This window comes from Schistocerca gregaria, chromosome X (assembly GCF_023897955.1).
Source record: "Schistocerca gregaria isolate iqSchGreg1 chromosome X, iqSchGreg1.2, whole genome shotgun sequence".
In the NCBI taxonomy this organism is placed as follows: Eukaryota; Metazoa; Arthropoda; class Insecta; order Orthoptera; family Acrididae; genus Schistocerca; species Schistocerca gregaria.
Genome location: NC_064931.1, coordinates 508,781,893 through 508,802,445, shown reverse-complemented (window position 1 = coordinate 508,802,445; position 20,553 = coordinate 508,781,893). Strand labels below are relative to the sequence as shown.

Below are 20,553 nucleotides of genomic sequence, written 5' to 3'. Positions count from 1 at the left end.
TAACATTCAGCAATTCCTTATTATCACTAACTTGTAATAAAGTCTACACCATTGTTTAAAGTGATGAAATGGATTCTAAAAGTATTGTAACAGAGTATGAACTTAGTGAGATTCATGTTGCAGCAGAACAATCAATACCTTATAGATATTTTTTATTTCAGTATAATAATAATAATAATAATAATAATAATAATAATAATATGGTGAAATGGAAATTTATTTTGTGGTTTTAGAAATTTAAAGCTATCCTTGACCCATATTGAAATCTATGTAAATACAACAATGTCCCTATTCCTGCTTCAGTGAGTAATGACTGTTCAGCTGTGCAAATTTGGTTACAAAATTAAGTACTGTACAGATAAAGAAAATTTAATATTTACAGCACCTGTGGCCTGTCTGCACATTGAATAACTCTAAAATTAGATAGCATAGTATTCCATGCAGCAGAAACCTTGATTTCCAATGTACATTCAATATATTGTAGCTAACATCCAAATTTAGAAATAGCACACATTGGAATGCTATACTCTTATTTCTGTTGTCAGATATCACCATGTTACTTAATGTGAGCTGGTGCAGCATCTCACATACATGTATTGCACTTCTGTGTAGAGTCAGAAATGTGACTAAAAAAGATTTAAAAATTGATAACTCTTATTCAAAAATGATTTTTGAACTAAACACCACCCTCAGCAGATAACTTCCTTAGTAACTTATTGGATGTCCCGAAACAATTCCTACAAGATACCCATTGCCATTCCCAATATTTGTGAGTCTGTTTCTTCCTATATCAATGGCATCATAAGTTCCTTGGTCAGAAGCTATACAACTCCAATACGAATAACTTCACTTGCCATCATCTTTAAAGTGGTGTAAGTAGTGCTTCCTATTCAGCATGTCGAAACACTAACTTGCATGCGAGGGTGGGGTGGTGGCGGTGGCGGCACCAGCGCGGATGGTGGTGGTGGTGGTGGTGGTGGTATGCATGTGTAAGTAGTTCATGCCAGTGTTGTACACAAAATTCCCATCTACATCTCAGTGAGCTGTTACTTGGGCAGGGGAGGGCAGTGGAAGCTGAGGATAGATCCACAAGGGATGGATTGTGAAGCAACCACAGAAGTCAAGCAAGCTGTGCTCAACAGTATTCTCTGCCATTGTGCTATCAACTTTGCTCTTGGTCACAGCTTGACAGCAGTCTTTAACCAGGTGGACCACTGGTTGGTAGCGAATCCCTCATAAAAGTCTGTGAAGAAGTTGTAATATAGTTGGAACACGACATGTCTACATTCCCTGCCTCTGACAGGGTAGGGCATACATGTTCCTGGACTGGAATAGGTCATGTTAGGTGAGTGAATAGTGCAGGTCTTGCACCCAAGTCTTCCCCAAAGATAAGCTATGTGATCAGAAGTATCCGGACACCCCAAAAAACATACATTTTTCGTATTAGATGTATTGTGCTGCCACCTACTGCACGTACTCCATATCAGTGACCTCAGTAGTCATCAGACATCATGAGAGAGCAGAATACCAGATTTCCACACTCCTAAAGAGCCATAGGTCCACCGTTTACGATGAGGAAGTGAAGTGGAAACGTGAAGGGACACATACAGCACAAAAGTGTACATGCAGACCTCATCTATTCACTGACAGAGACTGCTGACAGTTGAAGAGGGTTGTAACGTGTAATAAGCAGACATCTATCCAGACCATCACACAGGAATTCCAAACTGCATCAGGATCCACCGCATGTACTTTGACAGTTATGCGGGAGGTGAGAAAACTTGGATTTCATAGTTGAGCGGATGGTCATGAGCCACACATCAGCCAGTGAATGCCAAATGACACCTCGCTTGGTGTAGGGAGTGTAAAAAGTGGATGACTGAACAGTGAAAAAACATTGTGTACCATGATTTGTCACTCCACTCAACGTGGCGATTTGATGGCAGGGTGTGGGTATGGCGAATGCCCGGTGAACGTCATCTGCCAGCATGAGTAGTGCTAACAGTACAATTCGGAGGCTTACTTACACTCCTTGTTGTTTCGTGTGACACTATCACAGAACAGGCCTGCATTGATGTTTTAAGCACCATCTTGCTTGCCACTGTTGAAGAGCAATTTGGGGATGGCGACTGCATCTTTCAACATGATCGAGCACCTGTTCACAATGCATGGCCTGTGGCAGAATGGTTACATGACAGTAACATCCCTGTAATGGACTGGCCTGCACAGAGTCCAGACTTGAATCCTATAGAACACCTTTGGGATCTTTTGGGACACCAACTTCATACCAGGCCTCACCGACCAACATCAACACCTCTCCTCAGTGCAGCACTCCATGAAGAATGGACTACCATTCTCAAAGAAACCTTCCAGGACCCGACTGAATGTATGCCTGCAAGCGGTCAGTATCCAACCCCAAATTTTCTGATGCTTGGTAATGACAGTCTGATGATGTCATTATCCATAATAGATGTAGACACTTTTGATTTTTCTCTGTCATCAGCTTTGTCATTCACTCATGGACTACAGTTGTGTCACAAAGTGTTTCACGTATTTATTGTACGAGATGACTAAATGTGTTTTGTAAAAATCCTGCATCAAGAAGATTCTCAAAGGAAAACAATTTGTAAAAGTCAGCAAAAGTTTGAAGATGATGTCATTGTGGAACACAAATAAAAAGAGTGGTATAAAACCAGTTCCAAAATGGTCACACCCCAACAGAATAGCCAGCAATATGGAAGGTCAAAAAATAACTCACAATGCAGCTGTTGTTGAGAAGGTGCAAAATGTGATAATGGCAATGGGAGACATTCTTCCCTTGCAGCTTCTGGTTATTTCCAAAATTTAGAACATTCTTGAAGGTTCTAATTTTGAAAGTAGAAACGAGATAATGCAGGAGGTAAGAATGAAGCTATAGACCGTTCCGAAAGAAATCTTCCAGAGAAGTTTCCTGGTGAGGAAGAATCAGTGGCCTAAATATATAGTGGCACAAGTGGATTGTGGTCTAAATCCCACCAAGTATACAATATATTTTTCACACTCAAAGACTGGGTATGATTCAGACAGACCATGTGTGCTCTCCAATTAAATTATTCAAATTGACACACTGTTTCCTGTTATGAATGCAAAACTCCATCTGCACATGAATGCCAGTAAAGGTACAACATTTTTGTTTTCCAAGTAGAATATTATTGGACAAGTAATTAAAAGTTTTGACAGGATCATAGACAATACAACCAGGATAAGTTTCCATGTTGTTACTGAACAACACTTGTGTTGTACCACATATGGGTTTATACATAAAGCAACCTTCATAGAAGTCAAACTGAGAAGCACTTAATATGTTCCACTAAGAAAAAGCAGCTCAGTATTGTGCAAACAGACCAATTCTATATTCTATTTACAACACAACCAACAGAATGCACTTGCAGACATGATGACAGCTCACTACACACACTCTCAGTTTCCTAAAGGCATATTTTTAGATCTATCAGAGACCTGTGACTTTGTTGAAACCATATGGAGATAGTCTTAGAGATTTAAGTATCACTTTGGAAAAATAAAGTTAAATAATTTTTTTTTTCTCTCATAGGTCGTGTCTGCAGTCTTTAATCACAATGAAATTCCCATGCCACAATACTGTAGCACACCACAAGAGGAGCGAAAACAAATGGTGCAGTTCATCTTCAGTTTGTCAATGGGCTGTGTCATATTCTTTTCAATTCCCTGGCAGTGTGCTACAGTACCGAGAAGTAAGGATTTAAATTTATACTAGGACTATAGATGAGTACCTGCAAAAAAAATTAATTAATTACCCTTTTCTGGGTGATAACTGCATATTTTACAACTATCCTTTATAGGAAAGTATAGTGGTAAATGAATGGTTCTGATCATATTTGGAAAACATGGTAAAGGGGGAAAAGAAAGCATAGGCAATAGAGCAATTTTTTGTATTAACTATTTCTGAGATACAATATACAGTATCATAAGCATTTCCTTGAGATAGTTTCTTGGGACCACTATAGTTCGATACACATCAGTGACTTTCAAGACAATGTTAAACACAGCCAAAAGTATTCTTTACTGATGACAACAACACTGTACACATAAAAAGAAAAAGAACAGCAGAGTGCCTAATAGCAAAAGTAAATTAATCTTTCAAGGATGTTCACTGCTGGCCAATATGTAGTAAACTACAGCAATAATGAAAATGAAGAAAACAAGAAGCATAAATTTAGAATCGAATGAAAAAAAAAAATTCCTTCAAATTAAGCACAATTCTAGGACCATAGATTTTGGAACAAATAAAAGTTTGAGGGATGAATCTTGGCTGTCAATGGAAGTGAAATGAGTGAATAAAGATATTAGCATGGAGAATGTCATCAACCTGTTATTCCCTTATAGTCCTGTCATCTGTGAGTAACAGCAATTGCCTCACAGTTAAAACACTATTCCCATGTACACTTCATACTTAGCAATGAGGTTCACTTTGCAAAGACAGTCGGCTAACATTTCTGAATTAAGTACTCTGAAATATGTGACCACTTAAAAGGACATACGAACAGAAATTGGAACAAACCCTTTTCCTTTTATAGATAAAACCCAATCAACAGAGCACCATCTGTGAAAGAGGAAAGAAGTCCAAGCCCAGTGCAAAGCTTTTATGTGTCATAAAAGGCCAACAAAATGTCCTTGATGAACATAAAATATTTTATTTGAAAACACAGGTTACTTTGAGTAAGGGTCAGCTGATTACTGCATCATGGAAACACTGGATATTGTTGAGCAGAAAGATATAAATTAATACCTATGAAAACATAAGGTTACACAAAAAGATATGCTCATTTGACAGAAAATAAGGTTACTGCTCATCACACACATCCTTCTAGCTATAAATGCAGGCACCAACTTAAAACTTGGCACATGACTTGAAAAAAAATATTTAGGTGTAAAGGAGACCAATCACCCCTGCAACAAGTGGTTGGGAGTGGTAGTGGCATAGAGCAGTACGCCATTCCCATTCCGTTGCCATGGGGATCATATCATCATAGAAAACCCAACAGTAAGACCTGCCAACTTCACCCACCCAGCTTATCCTACTCCAGTCTCGTATCACAGGCTCATCCTATCCCATCAGAGGCAGGCCCACCTGTCAAAGCAGCCATGCCAGTTTCCAACTCTGCTGCAATTTCTGCACAGCATTTTATGTGGACATTATCACAAACCATTTGCCCAACAGAATGAATGACCATCAAAATACTGTGGCCAAGAATAGAGTTGACCATCCAGTGGCACAACATACTGCTTAGCACATGTACAAGTTCCATGACTGCTTTACAACCTGTGTCATCTGGATTCTTCCCTCCAGTACCAGAGCTTTTCTGAACTACACTGATGGGAGTTATCTTTGCAATACATTCTTTGCTCTTTTAACCCTACAGGTCTCACCACTGCTAACCTACTAGCCCACCGACTTCTCACTGCCTCCCAATCCACACCTCCACAGTATCTTCTTTGTAATGCTGCACCTCAATGGCTCCAGTACCCACGAGTCACATACCTAGACCATGCACCAGCATAATACACATAATGAAAAGAGATTATGAGCTAAAAAGGTGCTATTTCAACAGATACCTTGAACACAGCAAAAATGATAAAACTGAAAGACTGAGCAAATAGCTTAAGAAGGGCACCGAAAAGTACATTCATGTAAGTTACTGAAGCTCACAGATAATGATGAGAAATTAGGTGAGTAGTAGCTAACAGGTCACAGTATAAATGAAGAAATCTACAGGGCACTGTAGGGCAGGGAAATCAGACCAAACAAGAAGACCACAATAATTGTGATAAGGGGGATGAACAGAGGAATCTGGTACTATGTACAGCATAACATACAGAATGAACAGACAAAAATGTCTCTAAAGACGTAAAATGCATGTACGGTGCTGGATACAAAAAATTAATAAGGAACATAGTGCAAGGCCAGGAACACGGAAAACAAAGTATGCAGCTAATCAAGCACAAACCTTAGACAACTGGGAATGGACCATAGCTAAAGGAAATGACGTTCCTTACACAATGATAAACGGAAGTTAATGAAGTACTGTCTAGATACGGAAGAATCTAGCAAAGGAGCAAATAACACAGAATAATGGGAAAGAGATTCTCCAGAAATAACAGCATAAGAAAAGAAACGTTATTTACATCTCTGTTGAAGAACATTTATCAGATACATGTCTTCTTCTGTGTATCCAGTATGAGAGAAAAGCTCATTACTATTTAGAAAAATGATAGTTTTCAATTTTGAAAATTCCAATTTTTTTTTGTTTCAAGAAAGCTGCATAAAACAGGAAGTAATCTGAGCTCAAAAAATCATATGGCACAATATGTGTCAGTAATTATGCCAAGTTGTGGCAAATGAAAACTAGGGGCTAGACCAAGATTGGAATTCACAGCTTCTGTTTGTAACAAGCAATTGTCATAATCAACATCTACATCTACATGGATACTCTGCAAATCACATTTAACTTCCTGGCAGAGGGTTCATCGAACTAGGGCATTCAAGCATGCCTTCAACACCAGCCCATATATTCAATGCCTTTTACATTACTCTCATAATTTTCTGAACACACAACCAGAAGTTCTCTTTCAGGAATAGCACCACTAGAGGAATGGATATGACTCTACCATAAAGATATACATCAACCAAATTAAGTTAAATGAAATGAAACGGGTGTAATGTGGTGTGATGGAATTAATGAAAATGCAATGACATGGATAATATTCATGCTATCCTGTTCAAAAAATTGGTGCCAGCAGATGTTATGACAAATGAAAACTACATTAAATTACATTAGTCGTATTCCATGGAATTTGCAGAAAGTGATCTCTGGAGTACAAAGAAGTCAAAGATATACATTCAGTTTAGGAGTAATGCAGCAAAATGGTTTAACATTACTAAACACTATTGTACAGTATTTTAGTGCTACTTCTAATTATAATAACTTTTCTTACGTCTTGACCACACTTTGATTATTTCCAAAAATACCTTGCACATCTCGACATTCCATCATTTTCAAAGGCAGTGTTGTGTCAGTCATACAAAATTGTTCATTAGATACACTGGATCACGTTAACAGTCTCAGTCACAGAACAAGTGCAAATGTTGATCGACAACTTGATGTGATAAATGTTATCTAATGAACAATTTTATATGAATGACATAACACTGCCTTTGAAAATGACAGAATGTCGAAATGTATAAGGTGATTTTGGAAATAAAAATGTAGTCAAGACATAAGAGAAGTTATTAAAGTGCATCCAAATGGCTGCTTTGTTTCATGCAAATAGCAGCTTCTAATTGTAACATAAGCAAGAACATTACGTTGTAAGAAAGTAATATCCCCCACAATGTTTAATTAGATTAAAAGTTTACCTTTGCAAACTGTGAATTCATGTATCCACGTCCTTAATTGTTCCATTCAGTGTATCGGCAATAAAAATTGCAAGACAATTTAAGTACTGAGAGAAAATAATTCCTACTTTCAAGTCACATTCGACAGTGACTTGGGGTCAAGGATACGCAAGGGAAATAAGATAGATTACGACACAAAGTTTCTGAAGCTGGTAAAACATCCTCACCCCACTTAAACTTTAAAATAGCCTAGTACATCTTTATGCCACTTCTGATTCTGACCCCTTGGCACATGTGTCATACCTATGTGAAAGACAGAGGTACAAGACTTTTTTCATGCACACACCCAAGACATCATACGAAGGTCATTCAATGAGTAATGCCCCACATTTTTTTCTCAGAGAATATTTATTGTTAAGAGCCAGAATTTGGTGACTATGTACACCAACACGTCTTGTCCATGTCCTATTTTTTTTATGTAGTCTCCATCACATTCTATGGCTTTACGCCAACATTATGGGAGAACATGTATTCCCTGCTGGTAAAAGCTCTTGTCCAGTTGGTGTAGCCACATTTTCACTGCTTGGCTGACATTCTTGTCGTCTTCAAGGTGTGTTCCCTATAGAGAATCTTAAAGCGGCCCAAAGAGATGGAAGTCTGAGGGTGCCAGATCTGGACTGTACAGGTGGATAAGGCAATTATGACCAACCCCACAACTTTTGTGTAGGCATGCATTATCATGTTGGAGCGAGATTTCTGCTGGACTCTTGTCCAATAGAACACATTGGAAACAGTTCTTGAGTTTATTCAGTCTTCACATATGCCTCTGAATTGATGGTTGACCCTCTTGGCATCACACCCACGAGAATGACGCCATCACAATCCCAAAAGATTGTCACCATGACTTTTCCAGCAGAGGAGGTTGTCTTAAATTTCTTCTTTTGTTGTGAATGAGGATGATGCCACTCCATGGACTGCCTTTTTGTTTCTAGTGCAAAGTGGTGCACCCAGCGTTTGTCCTCCGTCATGATCCATGACAGAAAAGCCTCACTGTTGGTCTCAAAATGCTCCAACAATTCAGATGAAGTGGCCTTTCTTTGAATCTTGTGGTCCGCTGTGAGCATTCGTGGAACCCGTCAAGAGTACTTCTTTGAATATCCAAGAGTCTCGATCATCGCAGATGCACTTCCAATGCTGATCGACAACTGTAGAGCCAACTGTCCAGTTGTGACGCGCTGGTTGGCACGAATAACTGCATCTGCATGATTCAGCATGTCTGGAGCAGTGGCTTTGACAGGATATCCCCAAGCATGGCTGATCAGGGATCTCTGTTTCTGCATTTCCTGGGGCTGTAACCTGCTTTACCCATTGCCCAACTGCACTCCTATCAACTGCAGCACTCTCATACACTGCACACAAACGTTTATGGATGTTCACCACAGTTCCTTTTTCTGCACATAAGAATTCAATAACAGTATGCTGCTTGCAATGTGAGTCGTACATAGATGCCATTTTGACGCTGTACTATGGCTGTGCCATCTGCCAGAACGGTTCAAAATTTCACCAGTGCACAGAACAATGTGAAGCACCAACTAACATGTTTGTATATTAATGGCTTTTTTTTTTTTTAAAAAAAAAGTGGGGATTGCTTATTGAATGACCCTCTTATTTTCATCCTGCCACTGGTGAAATCAATCCCATTAAAAAATGCCGCTGCCTATGAAAGCAACATAGTTTACCAGCTCCACTGCTATTATTTCATGGATGTTTTATGTGATAATAACTACTATCTGTTCGTTAGTTTCCATGAATGGCCACTGCCAAACTGGAACCAAGAGCAAGTTTGACCACTCAGTAGCAGAATATGTACTGCTAAGCACAGCATGCTTGACCTAAGAAGCTGCTTCACAACTAATGCCATCTGAAATGTATCCCACCATACCTGTTTCTCTGAAATGTGTAGGTAAGAAGTGCCCCTCCAACACATCATTTGCTTATGCAATGCCCTCAGTCTTTGACAGTTGCTGTTCTACACCGACCTTTGCTAACCCCGTCCCACGCAACCATCACCTTCAACACACAGTTTCTAGTACCATCTGTTTAGTTGCGTTTATAGATCTATGAGTTCTTAACCACATTATTCTCCCAGTGGCTCCCTCTCCCTCATACAAGTCAGACCACAACATTGGGGCAATCTAGCTGAAGGTGTAGGTGTGTTTTGCATGTCCTGGGAATTGAAGTTCGCAAGCAGAGTTACTTAGTTCCTTGCCTTGTTTATGTGCTAATTCAATGTTTGAATTGTCAACCATGTGGCAAATGTGTGTTTTTGCTTATTCATTAGTGTGATTCCTCAGAGAACTGTTTACTCTGTTTACCCAACTGCAAGATATGGTTTTTTCTGAATTTATGATTCGAAAAAATACAGCATTGTCTTACATTTGCTGATAAAGCTCTGGATGCTAAAGTCAATGTTATTATGTTGTGTAACAGCTTACATAGGGGTTGTGTCTTACATTTACAGATGAAGTTTTAGTAGTTGAGGCCACACACAGATTTAGTTTGATGGTGTCAGGAAGGTGGGTGGGGGTACAGTAGCACCAGCATAGCCGAAAGTGGACAGAGTAGTGGCAAGTGGGCAGCAACCATGAGAATACATCTCACATACCTTGCTTTTTATAAACATCTACCATATTTAAATTGTAGATCATGTGAATCTAAATTTAGTTGAAACCGACTTTACAAATGGACAAATGTCCAGTAATAATACACATTACTATAAGAGGACACCTGAAACATGGCATAATACATGAAATGTGAGGTTCAATAATGATGCTGAAGCAGCTACTGCTTGATAACAGTGTTTATTCATGCTGACAATAAAAAACTAATAATGCAGGGACCACAAACAACTTGCAGTAGGGAGAAAATGAGATATCACAGAAACAAGTGTTATCAAGTGGCATCAGATGAAGAATTATAGTTCACCAGTTCCATGTGCTGAACTTTCAGGGGACCCAATTAGGGAAAGTTTCATGAATTGGAGTGGCATGTTATATATGCGAGAGAAACACAATTAAGATTTCCCAATTACCTGAGAAATTATCCAAATGAAGCTGCTAGAGATATGAGGAATTTTCCAATTCCATGGGTGGCAGAATTCAAAGCAAGTACAAACTGGTGCCTAATGATGGCAAAGAGGGTGGGGCTTACGTTAAGATGCAGAACGATATTAGCTCAATGACTTCCCACAGGTTTTAATGAAAAATGAATTGCCTTTCAGTATCACATACTCTATCAAAGAAAACACCATGACTATTTAAAACAGATAGTGTTAACTGTTTAGGCAGATTTTAAGATACTTCACATTAATAACAGAGTTTGTAAATTTGACTAGTCAGAATACTTTAAAAATAAAAATTCCTTGAGAATCCACTTAACAACGAGGGGGTGGGGTGTCATCCTATACTCAGGGTCATCTTAGTGTCAGGTAAATAGGGTAAGTAGACAGCTGAAAAGCAATTTCATTTTGTCTAAAAGTCTGTAGCTACCAAAAAAAAATTTAAGTATATGAAGCAACATAAGATTTTTATAACATACATCAGTTATACAGATGTGAACACCATTATTTCTTTATCAAATGTGAATACTAACCATTGCAGCCCCTTTAACTTGCGTTCCATTCTTTGTGTCTGCCTTCCCAAAAACGGGAGGTTGGCAAGCATATTTGCTAAAAGCTAGAAGCTGATCAAATATTGGTGCAATCATTTTCTTCATATTTTTTTGGCCAGTCAATGCTTCCTGGAAAAGCACAGCATGAATCGGTAATAAGTTCTTATACTGGAAATAGTATTTCACATGCTGTGTGTATTTTGTACAAACCTTTTTCAGCAGCTCAATACAGTGAAGAACACCTTCTTGAAGTTGTGTGAGCCCAGCATCACTAACAGTAGGGAGAACAAATGGAGATATGTCACCCAAAACAGGAATAGCCACTGCATTCTGCAGAATCTCACAAAGTTTCAGAAGATCTGTTGTTGAAAATCTAGATACGAAAAAAAAGAACATCAAAAGTTGAAAGCATAAAACAATAACTATATTTCAGTTTCAATTAATATGAATCATTAAGCCCACAGTTATAAGAGCTTCACGTTTCACATTACCTTCTAACTTTTTCACTCAATTGTTTAAATGTTGGCATTACATTCTGACTCGAACTCAGACATACATACTATTTATTAGTGGCTTGTAACTGGCATTTGTAACACACTACTGCCAAAATGAAGAACCAATCAATCTATAGGGTGATTCCATGTTCGATGGAAAATGTGTGATGTGTTCTGTATGTGTGGGGCTGCTGCAAGAACTTTCAGATCTAATTCCCCCTCCAAGTCTGCAGGAGTAGAGTACACTTTGGTTTTCATGTAGCTACAGAAAAAGAAGAAATGAGGTGAGGTCCAGAGCTCTTGCAAGCCAATCTACAAGTCCTACGTGGCTGATTCACTGACTTCTGAAATTACAGGTTAATGCAGCATGTGCTGGTTCTCCAAAGTGTGCTGTGGCACCATCGTGCTGGAACCACAGCCTCCCTTTCATACAAGCGGAACCTTCCTTCAATAATTTTGGCAGATGTTCTTGCAAGAAGTGTCTGTACACTGGCCATCTGATTTGAAGAGGCAATAAGTAGGGCCCAAACAAGTAGTCACCCACGATACCAATCCACAATTTTACTGAAAACTGTCACTGATGACCCCACAACTATTGTATGGGGGTTTTCATCCACCCATACATGCAAGTTGTTATAACTGTACATGCCTTCCCAAGAACATTGAACCTCATCATAAACAAATCAGCTTCAGGAAACTTAGGGTCTTTATTAGCCTGTGGCAGACACCAGCATACAAACTCAAGCCAACATGGACAATCATCCAATCCCAGTGCCTATATTGAAGAAGGATGAGAGGGATGAAGCAGCTATTCACACAACACATTCAGCAATAAACTACAGTGAATTACAAACTTGGCAATGATGGCTCATGTACTTGCCTCAGGCCTGTTATCAAAGTGTAACAGCATGTCTTCCTTAAAGGTAAGCATACGCATCACCCATGGTCTGCTTGCATTGAGCCTGCATGCTGTCAATATGCTGTTGATCACGGGTTGCAGTAAACACATCATAATGCAGATATCTCTGTACAAAGTGATGTTCATGGTACATTCACTGAGCTCTTCAACCACTACTTTCCACTGTGCCATAAACAAAGTGGACGTTTCACAGTTCTCTTAATGTGTGTGGCTCCATGTCTCCATATTACATACTGTGACCATAAAGCACAGTGCTACAGGCTGTACAATGGCACAATGATGGTGTCAAAACATCACAACATTATGTTCTTCAAAGTAACTTTTGTGTACAATACCTGCCAGTATGGAAATTAAATTTTTTAACACTCTATAGAATCTACACACCCTATCTAGCTATTATACAGAAACCTACTCAAACAACGAAGTGCTTGTCAGTCCATTTCTCCTACACAAGAGAGTTTGTTCGGGCCATGCTCCAATTCATCACCATTAAGGTCCAGTGTCACAATCCGGCAAAAAAGTTGATGATGTTTCATTTCTACAACAAATTATATATCTGCTGGGCTGCTTTCTCATTTATGCATCTGACATGTATTGTGTACGTGTCAAAGCGGGTTGTAAGTAAGGATATGGGATTTGTAAATGAAGTACAATGAGTAAGATATTTGAAGTGCATCTTCTGCATGGAGGAATATTTTAGTATGCTGAAAAAAGTCTACAGGTCTTTAAGAAAAGGGCACTTCCCATACAATGGGTACAGCCAAAATTATGAAAAAAATCTCAGAATGACACATGGAAAACTGTACAGGTTTAGATTTCAGCTATTAAAGTAGCTATCTCTGAATGTACAGGAGTTCTGGGGGAGTTTATGTATCCACTATAAGCACTTCATGAATGTGAGTAAAAAATGTACATAATCCACATACACGATATACAAAACTCATCAAAAAACCAGTTTTTTCCACCTGTACATTCTACTGGTTTCAAACTAGTTAAATTTTTATAAGTTTAATGCCAGAACAAATTTTCAACAAAATAATGTTTAGGGGAAAACTACTTGTGCAGATAAATATACAGCATGTTACACTGTCCTGAGGTTGTATGTGTATTCTGTGAGGTATGGAGTCATCTGAAGGCTAGCAACATCTCATGTTTGTGCCTGTCAATGACTCACTGCCTCAACTATATGGGTAGTTGTTAGCTTTATCCCATCCATTACTTATACTCTGCCATGGACTTTCCATTACCATGTTTGTAATATAAAATTACACAGTTATGGGAGTTTAAAAATTTAGACAGAGAAAAGTTTTATTGACATGTTTCTGAAGTAGTAGGAGTGGTAGGACTAAAGTTAACATGCAATGTGGAACTTCTGGTTTGTTGCCACCTTGGAAAACAGCATACCAAATCACAATGAATCCATAATCACTATCACAATGTGGCAACAGTACAGGTTACTCATGTTTGGCTAGTGAACAACATGTTAGGAGATTCTGTATAACACTACAATTTTTCACAACACTCCCAGACTTCCATGCCACAAGGCAGTTCTACCATCAGAAAACCTTCCCCTTTTTTATTTAAGTGTTACTTGGCAGCTTCACAAATAATACAAAAATATTGAGATCTACTAAATACATTCATTCATAGTGAAAATTATTTCAGATAACTTCCCCTTAGAAACTGACTCAATTGCAACAACAAATGATGTTTTCTCAACCAGTTTAGGGAATGGGACAAACACAAAATTATATATATTGGTGGAAAGACAAGCTCTACAGTATTGTCTGTTACAACATTTAGAAATTGTTTAAACCGAGTCTTCCTGGACAAAATATTAAAGAAAATCTCTACAGTGCCAAATGCAAATTACTTTTAAGTTCTTTTGTACACAACCCTCTCCATTTTTCAAGTATTATAACTTTGCATTGTTACATAACTTACTGCTAAAAACGAAAATTAGCTGTACACTAATGTGATATATTTTAATCAGATATGAGCATAACTGACCCAACAAATGCATATGAAATCAAATCTTTGTCATGGCAGATGAGACATGAATACATTCAAAAACAAAATAAGCACATAAAATTGTCTATCGAAAGTATTGACTTGCCTCTCTCTAGTGTGTTGGAAAACAGCAGGAAATATTTGTATCAGTGCTGTTAGAAATGGCTGTGAAGGAACATAGAACTCTTTCACATCAAAACATAATTTTGTACTCTCAGCACCTATATTACACCACACTTTCCATGCAACATCCCATATATCTGGCTCTTCGTTGGTTACAGTTGCTTGATTTACTGTCACTAATTTTCCTTCACTGTCTTGGTTCCAATACAATATATCCTGGAAGGCTTTCAGGGCAGCTAAGGAAACCTATAATCACAGAGAAGAAAAGCATTAATTCACTGATAAACAAGTATTTTAAACATTATGTTCCATTCCAAGTAGGACACAGGGACTGACCTCATCATTTTTACTCAATGCAGAGTTTTCAATAAATTCAAGGAGAAGTGACCAGGCACGAGGAAAATCACCAGGAACAGCACGTAAAATCTGCCTCTTTGTGTTGAAAACCCTTGCTACTCCTGATAATGTAAGCACCTTTAAAACAAAAGCACAAATTAGAATAATTTTACAATTACAATTATGTAACAAGAACTCAGTTGCAGTTCTTTTACCAAATTTATGATGAATTTCCATGTCTTGTTTTATTGTGATGCTTTGAACTTCAAATATTTTATGTAGAGGAGCACAATGGCATTTTATGGCCCAAATACTGCAACATTTCAGTACTCAAGATAAGCCTGAACTAAAATTATAATATCTGAAACTCATTATCATTTCTTCCTTGTCTTTAGCCCAGTCTCTACTATTTAAGAAAATTAATCTCACTTCCAGTTCCTGGAAAAGTAGAACTTTTTTCCCTTACAAACTGTAACAACTGCTTTTCTTTCTTTTACAAGTGTACTTGATTTAAATTACATATTTTATATTCATTCTATCAACTCAATGCCATTTTTTCCATCTGTCAGAAACAAAATACAATATTGTCTGAAATCCCTACTAATCTAAAGCCTTTGAGACTCTTCTACTTGCACTTCATTACTGTCATTCTGCAAACAGTGTGCACTTTATGATTCTTCAGTTTCTCCTGGCATATTTCTTGCCCACGGGTGTACTGCTGGTCCAAAGTGTCCAACGGGCACAATATTTCCACCATCAGACATGTCGCCATCATCAGATGGGAGTTCGTCAGCGCACCTAATGATGGCAACATGTCTGATCGCTGAAATATTGTGCCCGTTGGACACTATGGACTGGCAGTACACCCGTGGACTGTTGGAGCAGTGTGCACTTTGCTTGATGAAATTCATGTTCTTGTTTATGTATTTCTTTTGTCTCTATTCAAATTATACAACAATAAACCAACAAAAAGTGAGAATAAGGTTTTCCTCTCGTGCTCACAAACAGCTGTAAAACAATATTTTACAGAAGAATGGATAGTGTTGTATTTGAAATACAAAAATGAAACATGTCTCCACAAATCTGACAGTGAACAAAAATGGGTGATAAATAACTCAGAAAATGGTGTAGTAGGTCCCACACAATCACACATTTTGAGTGGAGAGCGCTGAGTAACTGACATATTTATAGACACCTCAATTGTAAGTTTTACTTGTTGGGAAGTCACTCTAACTTTCAAAAATTAGGCAAAGACTCTCTAGCACCCCTTCCCAGCTTAGTGTCTCTGGAAGAAAGGATATCACAGAAAATATGTTAGCCACAGCCTAATGGTTGTTGCTAGAAGAATCTTTCACCTTCTGGTACAGTGAAGCTTCCTGAGATGTTAAATGTATCTATGTGGCTATGCAAATAAACTTATATTTTTTTTGTTCAGTTCTTATGTCTGTTGTTGAAAGATAAATTCTTTCAATGACTGAGATTCAATGTGATGACAATACAAAAACAAAAATCTTTTTTATCAGAAATTCTCCTACTAATGTCAAATTGAATAGTAAGCAAAAAATTATCAAGATGTTATCAAGCAATGGAATTTACATAATGATTAAGTTAACGTGCTACCTATAGACATTCTAATACTAAACCTCATCTGAGTAGAGTAATTACTTTCACCTAGAGAGATGAAAGGATACCGCACCTGTGTTTCTGCCCACTGTTTCTGGGCAGTGTTTCTAGAATGATGGATTAAAATATTTCCTCCTGTATCCACTTTCTCGTTGCTTGCTGAACTTGAAAGTCGCCTGACATTGTCCAGCAGTGGGAACAAAACCTGCAATTTAATAATTCACCATGAAAAATGTACAAAATGAATTACGAATTTTCCAACCAATTAGATGAATAAATTAATTTATTAAACATAATGGAGTAATAATATAGTACAGATGCAATACACGAGTCTAGCATCCTCATTGTCAGTTACTTTTACAGTTTATTGCCAGTACGTAATGATAGACTTGATATTTAAAGATTTGTTTTAGAACTATTTCTTAAATAGACTTTTTACATTTCTCATTAGGAATGAATGTTGTAACAGGTACACAAATAAAATGATTAAGTACAATTAGCGAAGTTTAGCTATTGAAGCTGTTCATTAATAAATGGTTCAGCCACACAATGTGATCACCGCCTATGTTTGACATCAACATGCAATAACCACTAACAGACAGCAGGTGACAACACTAGCACTGGACAATATATAAAGTGTATCCAGGAGATGTGGAAGATAGTGTGGTCACTGTTCTATGTCGTCCAAAAGAACACAATCATTCACTTTCAGGCCAAGGGTGGAAGCATTTCAAATGGCCAAGTTTCTTAAGGTATATGATGGTTGTTTCGAACATGTCCCAAAGGAACAGCCCCCATTGTTGATCCTGCAGCCTTATATGACAATTAGTCAAAGGGATAGTGATATTAGCTGCTCGTGGGCAGTGAAATTAATCAATGAGGAAAAATTGAAAATTTGTGCCAGACTGTGAGAAATGGAAAAATCCGGGTTCAAGTCCTGGTATGGCACTTATTTTTAACACCCCCTAGCAGCTAATGTCATTATTCCTACTGTGCATGGCAAAATGGCACTATCCAAAACTGGTGCCAAGGCAACAGTGGTGTACCACGGACCATAGATAATGGGTGAATGATGGCTGCGGAGATACGTATGGGCAAATAGATGTGCAACTGTTAAGCAACTGACCATCCAGAGGAACCAAGACACTACCAACAGTGTCTCCTCAAAAACCATTCAGGGAACATTGCTGCGTTTGGGCCTCTGTGGCAGGTACCTGGTTCATGCACCCATGCTGACTGCTGTTTATCAGTGACGAGGGCTGGAATTTTCACACAAATACCACAACTGGATGTCCACCAAGTGGCAACAGGTGGCACTTTCGGATGAATCACATTTTACCCTCCATCAGACAGACGGCTGTTGGCATGTAATGTATGAAACATCTGAAAGCAAGCACCCTGCTACCAGAAGAGAGTTTTATGGACTAGGGAATGTTTTTGTGGCATTCCCTGGGTGATCTCGTCATTCTGGAAGGCTCAGTGAATCAACACCCATTTCCATCTATCCTTGGGGACCATGTACACCCCTATGTGCAGTTTGTTTTTCATCAGCACAATGGCATCTACCAGCAGGATAATGCAACATGTCACACAGCTCGCAGGGTATGTGCAAAAGGTCACCATAATTCCCTGTCCACAAAACTCCAAGGATTTAAACCCAGTCGAGAATACGTGGAATCACATTGACTGGGTTGTAGGCACCATGGATCTTCAACCAAGAAACCAAACCCAGTTGACCATGGCATTGGTGCTGGGATGGCTCCATATTGCTGTTGTACCTTCCATAACCTCACTGATACTATTCCTACATATCTTGCACTGCAAAAGGTGGCTATTCAGGCTTCTGACATGTGGTTACAATAATATGACTGAACATTGTATATTAGGTTGCAAAATACTGAAAAAAAGAATTACTTAAGAAGAAAGAGTTGAAAGAGAAACACTAATTTACTGGTAAAACACAAATTTACTAAAAAGTGCTTAAATTATGAAGAGAGATCATTTTTGTGCTAAAGACTAATGTTTATCTTCCCTTGCACTCCTAAATGGTTCAAATTTCCTTTCATTGAAGCAGTCCAACAACTAATTTTGCTCAAACATCTTGTGAAATTTTATAAATAAATGAAGACAATAAGCAGGAACCCAACTGAAAAATGAGTACTAGTATATGCAGATTCCTCACACTTACTACCTCTACCATTTCATTTTCACTAAAATATCTTAACAGAAATAAAAATTAACAACACTCAACAATTGTTTCCAAAAATGCAAATGGATGAAGATTTCACAATTAGATGAAAAAGCTTGTATTTTTCTTTATGCAGCATGTTCCAGGTATGTAATCTTTCTGGATTTTATGATATTCAGCGGTTCTCTCTTGCAGTTTCCTCTTAACAGAACTTGTTTACAATTCTTCTTAGAGATGTTGAATTCAGCTGGAGAAGAGGTGTGTCAGAGTATGAAAATAAGAAGACAAAACTAATGGTTTCCAGAATGAGTGGTAGAACAGTTGCCTGTGAAAGATCAAGGTTGTGTGTATGAGTGCTGGTCCCACACATTGTTTTAATCTACCAATAAGTTTCAAAATTAATCGAATTTATCGAAGGAAATCTGAAAGCTACTCCAAAACAAAACATTATGAACACAGTCCATCAGGTAACAAGCTATAAATTGTGGTGGCACACACACAAGCCAGGACCCAATGCCAAAATCCAAACATTTGCCGATACCTGCAAGGTTGGCCCTTACGCCACGCCAGCAACTCCACAACCGTGACCCCAATACTGAGGCAATGACAAGCATTTTGAGACATTTCAATGACTTGGTGGGCCATGTATGTGACTTCAACTGCAACAAGACCTGCCTTCACTTGAATAAAATCTGGCTGTCCAGCCAGGCTGGGCATGTCAACACAGTCGGGCTTTGAACTGACTTCTACTGTGTAGTGATATCTGTTGTGAGGCTATCAACGTTCCTCTTGCTGTAGGCCACCATCAGATGGGATGAGGGTTGAACCTATGCCCTTTTGATAGTCAGGATGGTGATAGTTCTCCCAGATGATGATTGGGGGCTTGATGGGCTGGCAAGGGCTAAGAGAATTCATCTGAGGTGAAACTGGCTGCAACAAGACAAACGGCATGCACGAAAACTTTATTATTCCAACAAGCTGCAGTACTTACAGATGTGTGCCCTCATCCTGTCACACGGGCCAGTGTTAACTGACAGCACCCATGTTCCACAGGCGCAATCTCACGGCCCATGGTAGTGAGAAACAGTGCCACGAGAACATCAGTAGCTACTGCCCCAGTAGTGCCTACACCTCACACAACTGACATATCTCAGTAGTACTGTGTCTGTTGAGAGGCCAGACAAACGTGTGGTTCCTGAAGAGGGGCAGCAGCCTTTTCAGTAGTTGCAGGGGCAACAGTCTGGATGATTGACTGATCTGGCCTTGCAACATTAACCAAAACGGCCTTGCTGTGCTGGTACTGCGAACGGCTGAAAGCAAGGGGAAACTACAGCCGTAATTTTTCCCGAGGACATGCAGCTTTACTGTATGATTAAATGATGATGGCATCCTCTTGGGTAAAATATTCCGGAGGTAAAATAGTCCCCCATTCGGATCTCCGGGCGGGGACTACTCAGGAGGATGTCGTTATCAGGAGAAAGAAAACTGGCATTCTACGGATCGGAGCGTGGAATGTCAGATCCCTTAATCGGGCAAGTAGGTTAGAAAATTTAAAAAGGGAAATGGATAGGTTAAAGTTAGATATAGTGGGAATTAGTGAAGTTCGGTGGCAGGAGGAACAAGACTTCTGGTCAGGTGACTACAGGGTTATAAACACAAAATCAAAGAGGGGTAATGCAGGAGTAGGTTTAATAATGAATAGGAAAATAGGAATGCGGGTAAGCTACTACAAACAGCATAGTGAACGCATGATTGTGGCCAAGATAGATACGAAGCC

General features: G+C 38.7%; 1 protein-coding gene across 1 annotated transcript in view; it reads right to left on the bottom strand.

The window, feature by feature from the left end:
* LOC126297690 (protein MON2 homolog) overlaps nt 1–20,553 on the bottom strand; it is a 224,139-nt gene that overhangs the window by 61,364 nt on the left and 142,222 nt on the right. Inside the window, exons 19-23 of the mRNA XM_049988806.1 lie at nt 16,662–16,793; nt 14,966–15,103; nt 14,613–14,875; nt 11,294–11,456; nt 11,066–11,212 (exon numbers count right to left, since the gene is read on the bottom strand). Of these exons, the coding sequence (XP_049844763.1) occupies nt 11,066–11,212; nt 11,294–11,456; nt 14,613–14,875; nt 14,966–15,103; nt 16,662–16,793 (843 nt within the window). The remainder of the gene's footprint in view (nt 1–11,065; nt 11,213–11,293; nt 11,457–14,612; nt 14,876–14,965; nt 15,104–16,661; nt 16,794–20,553) is intronic.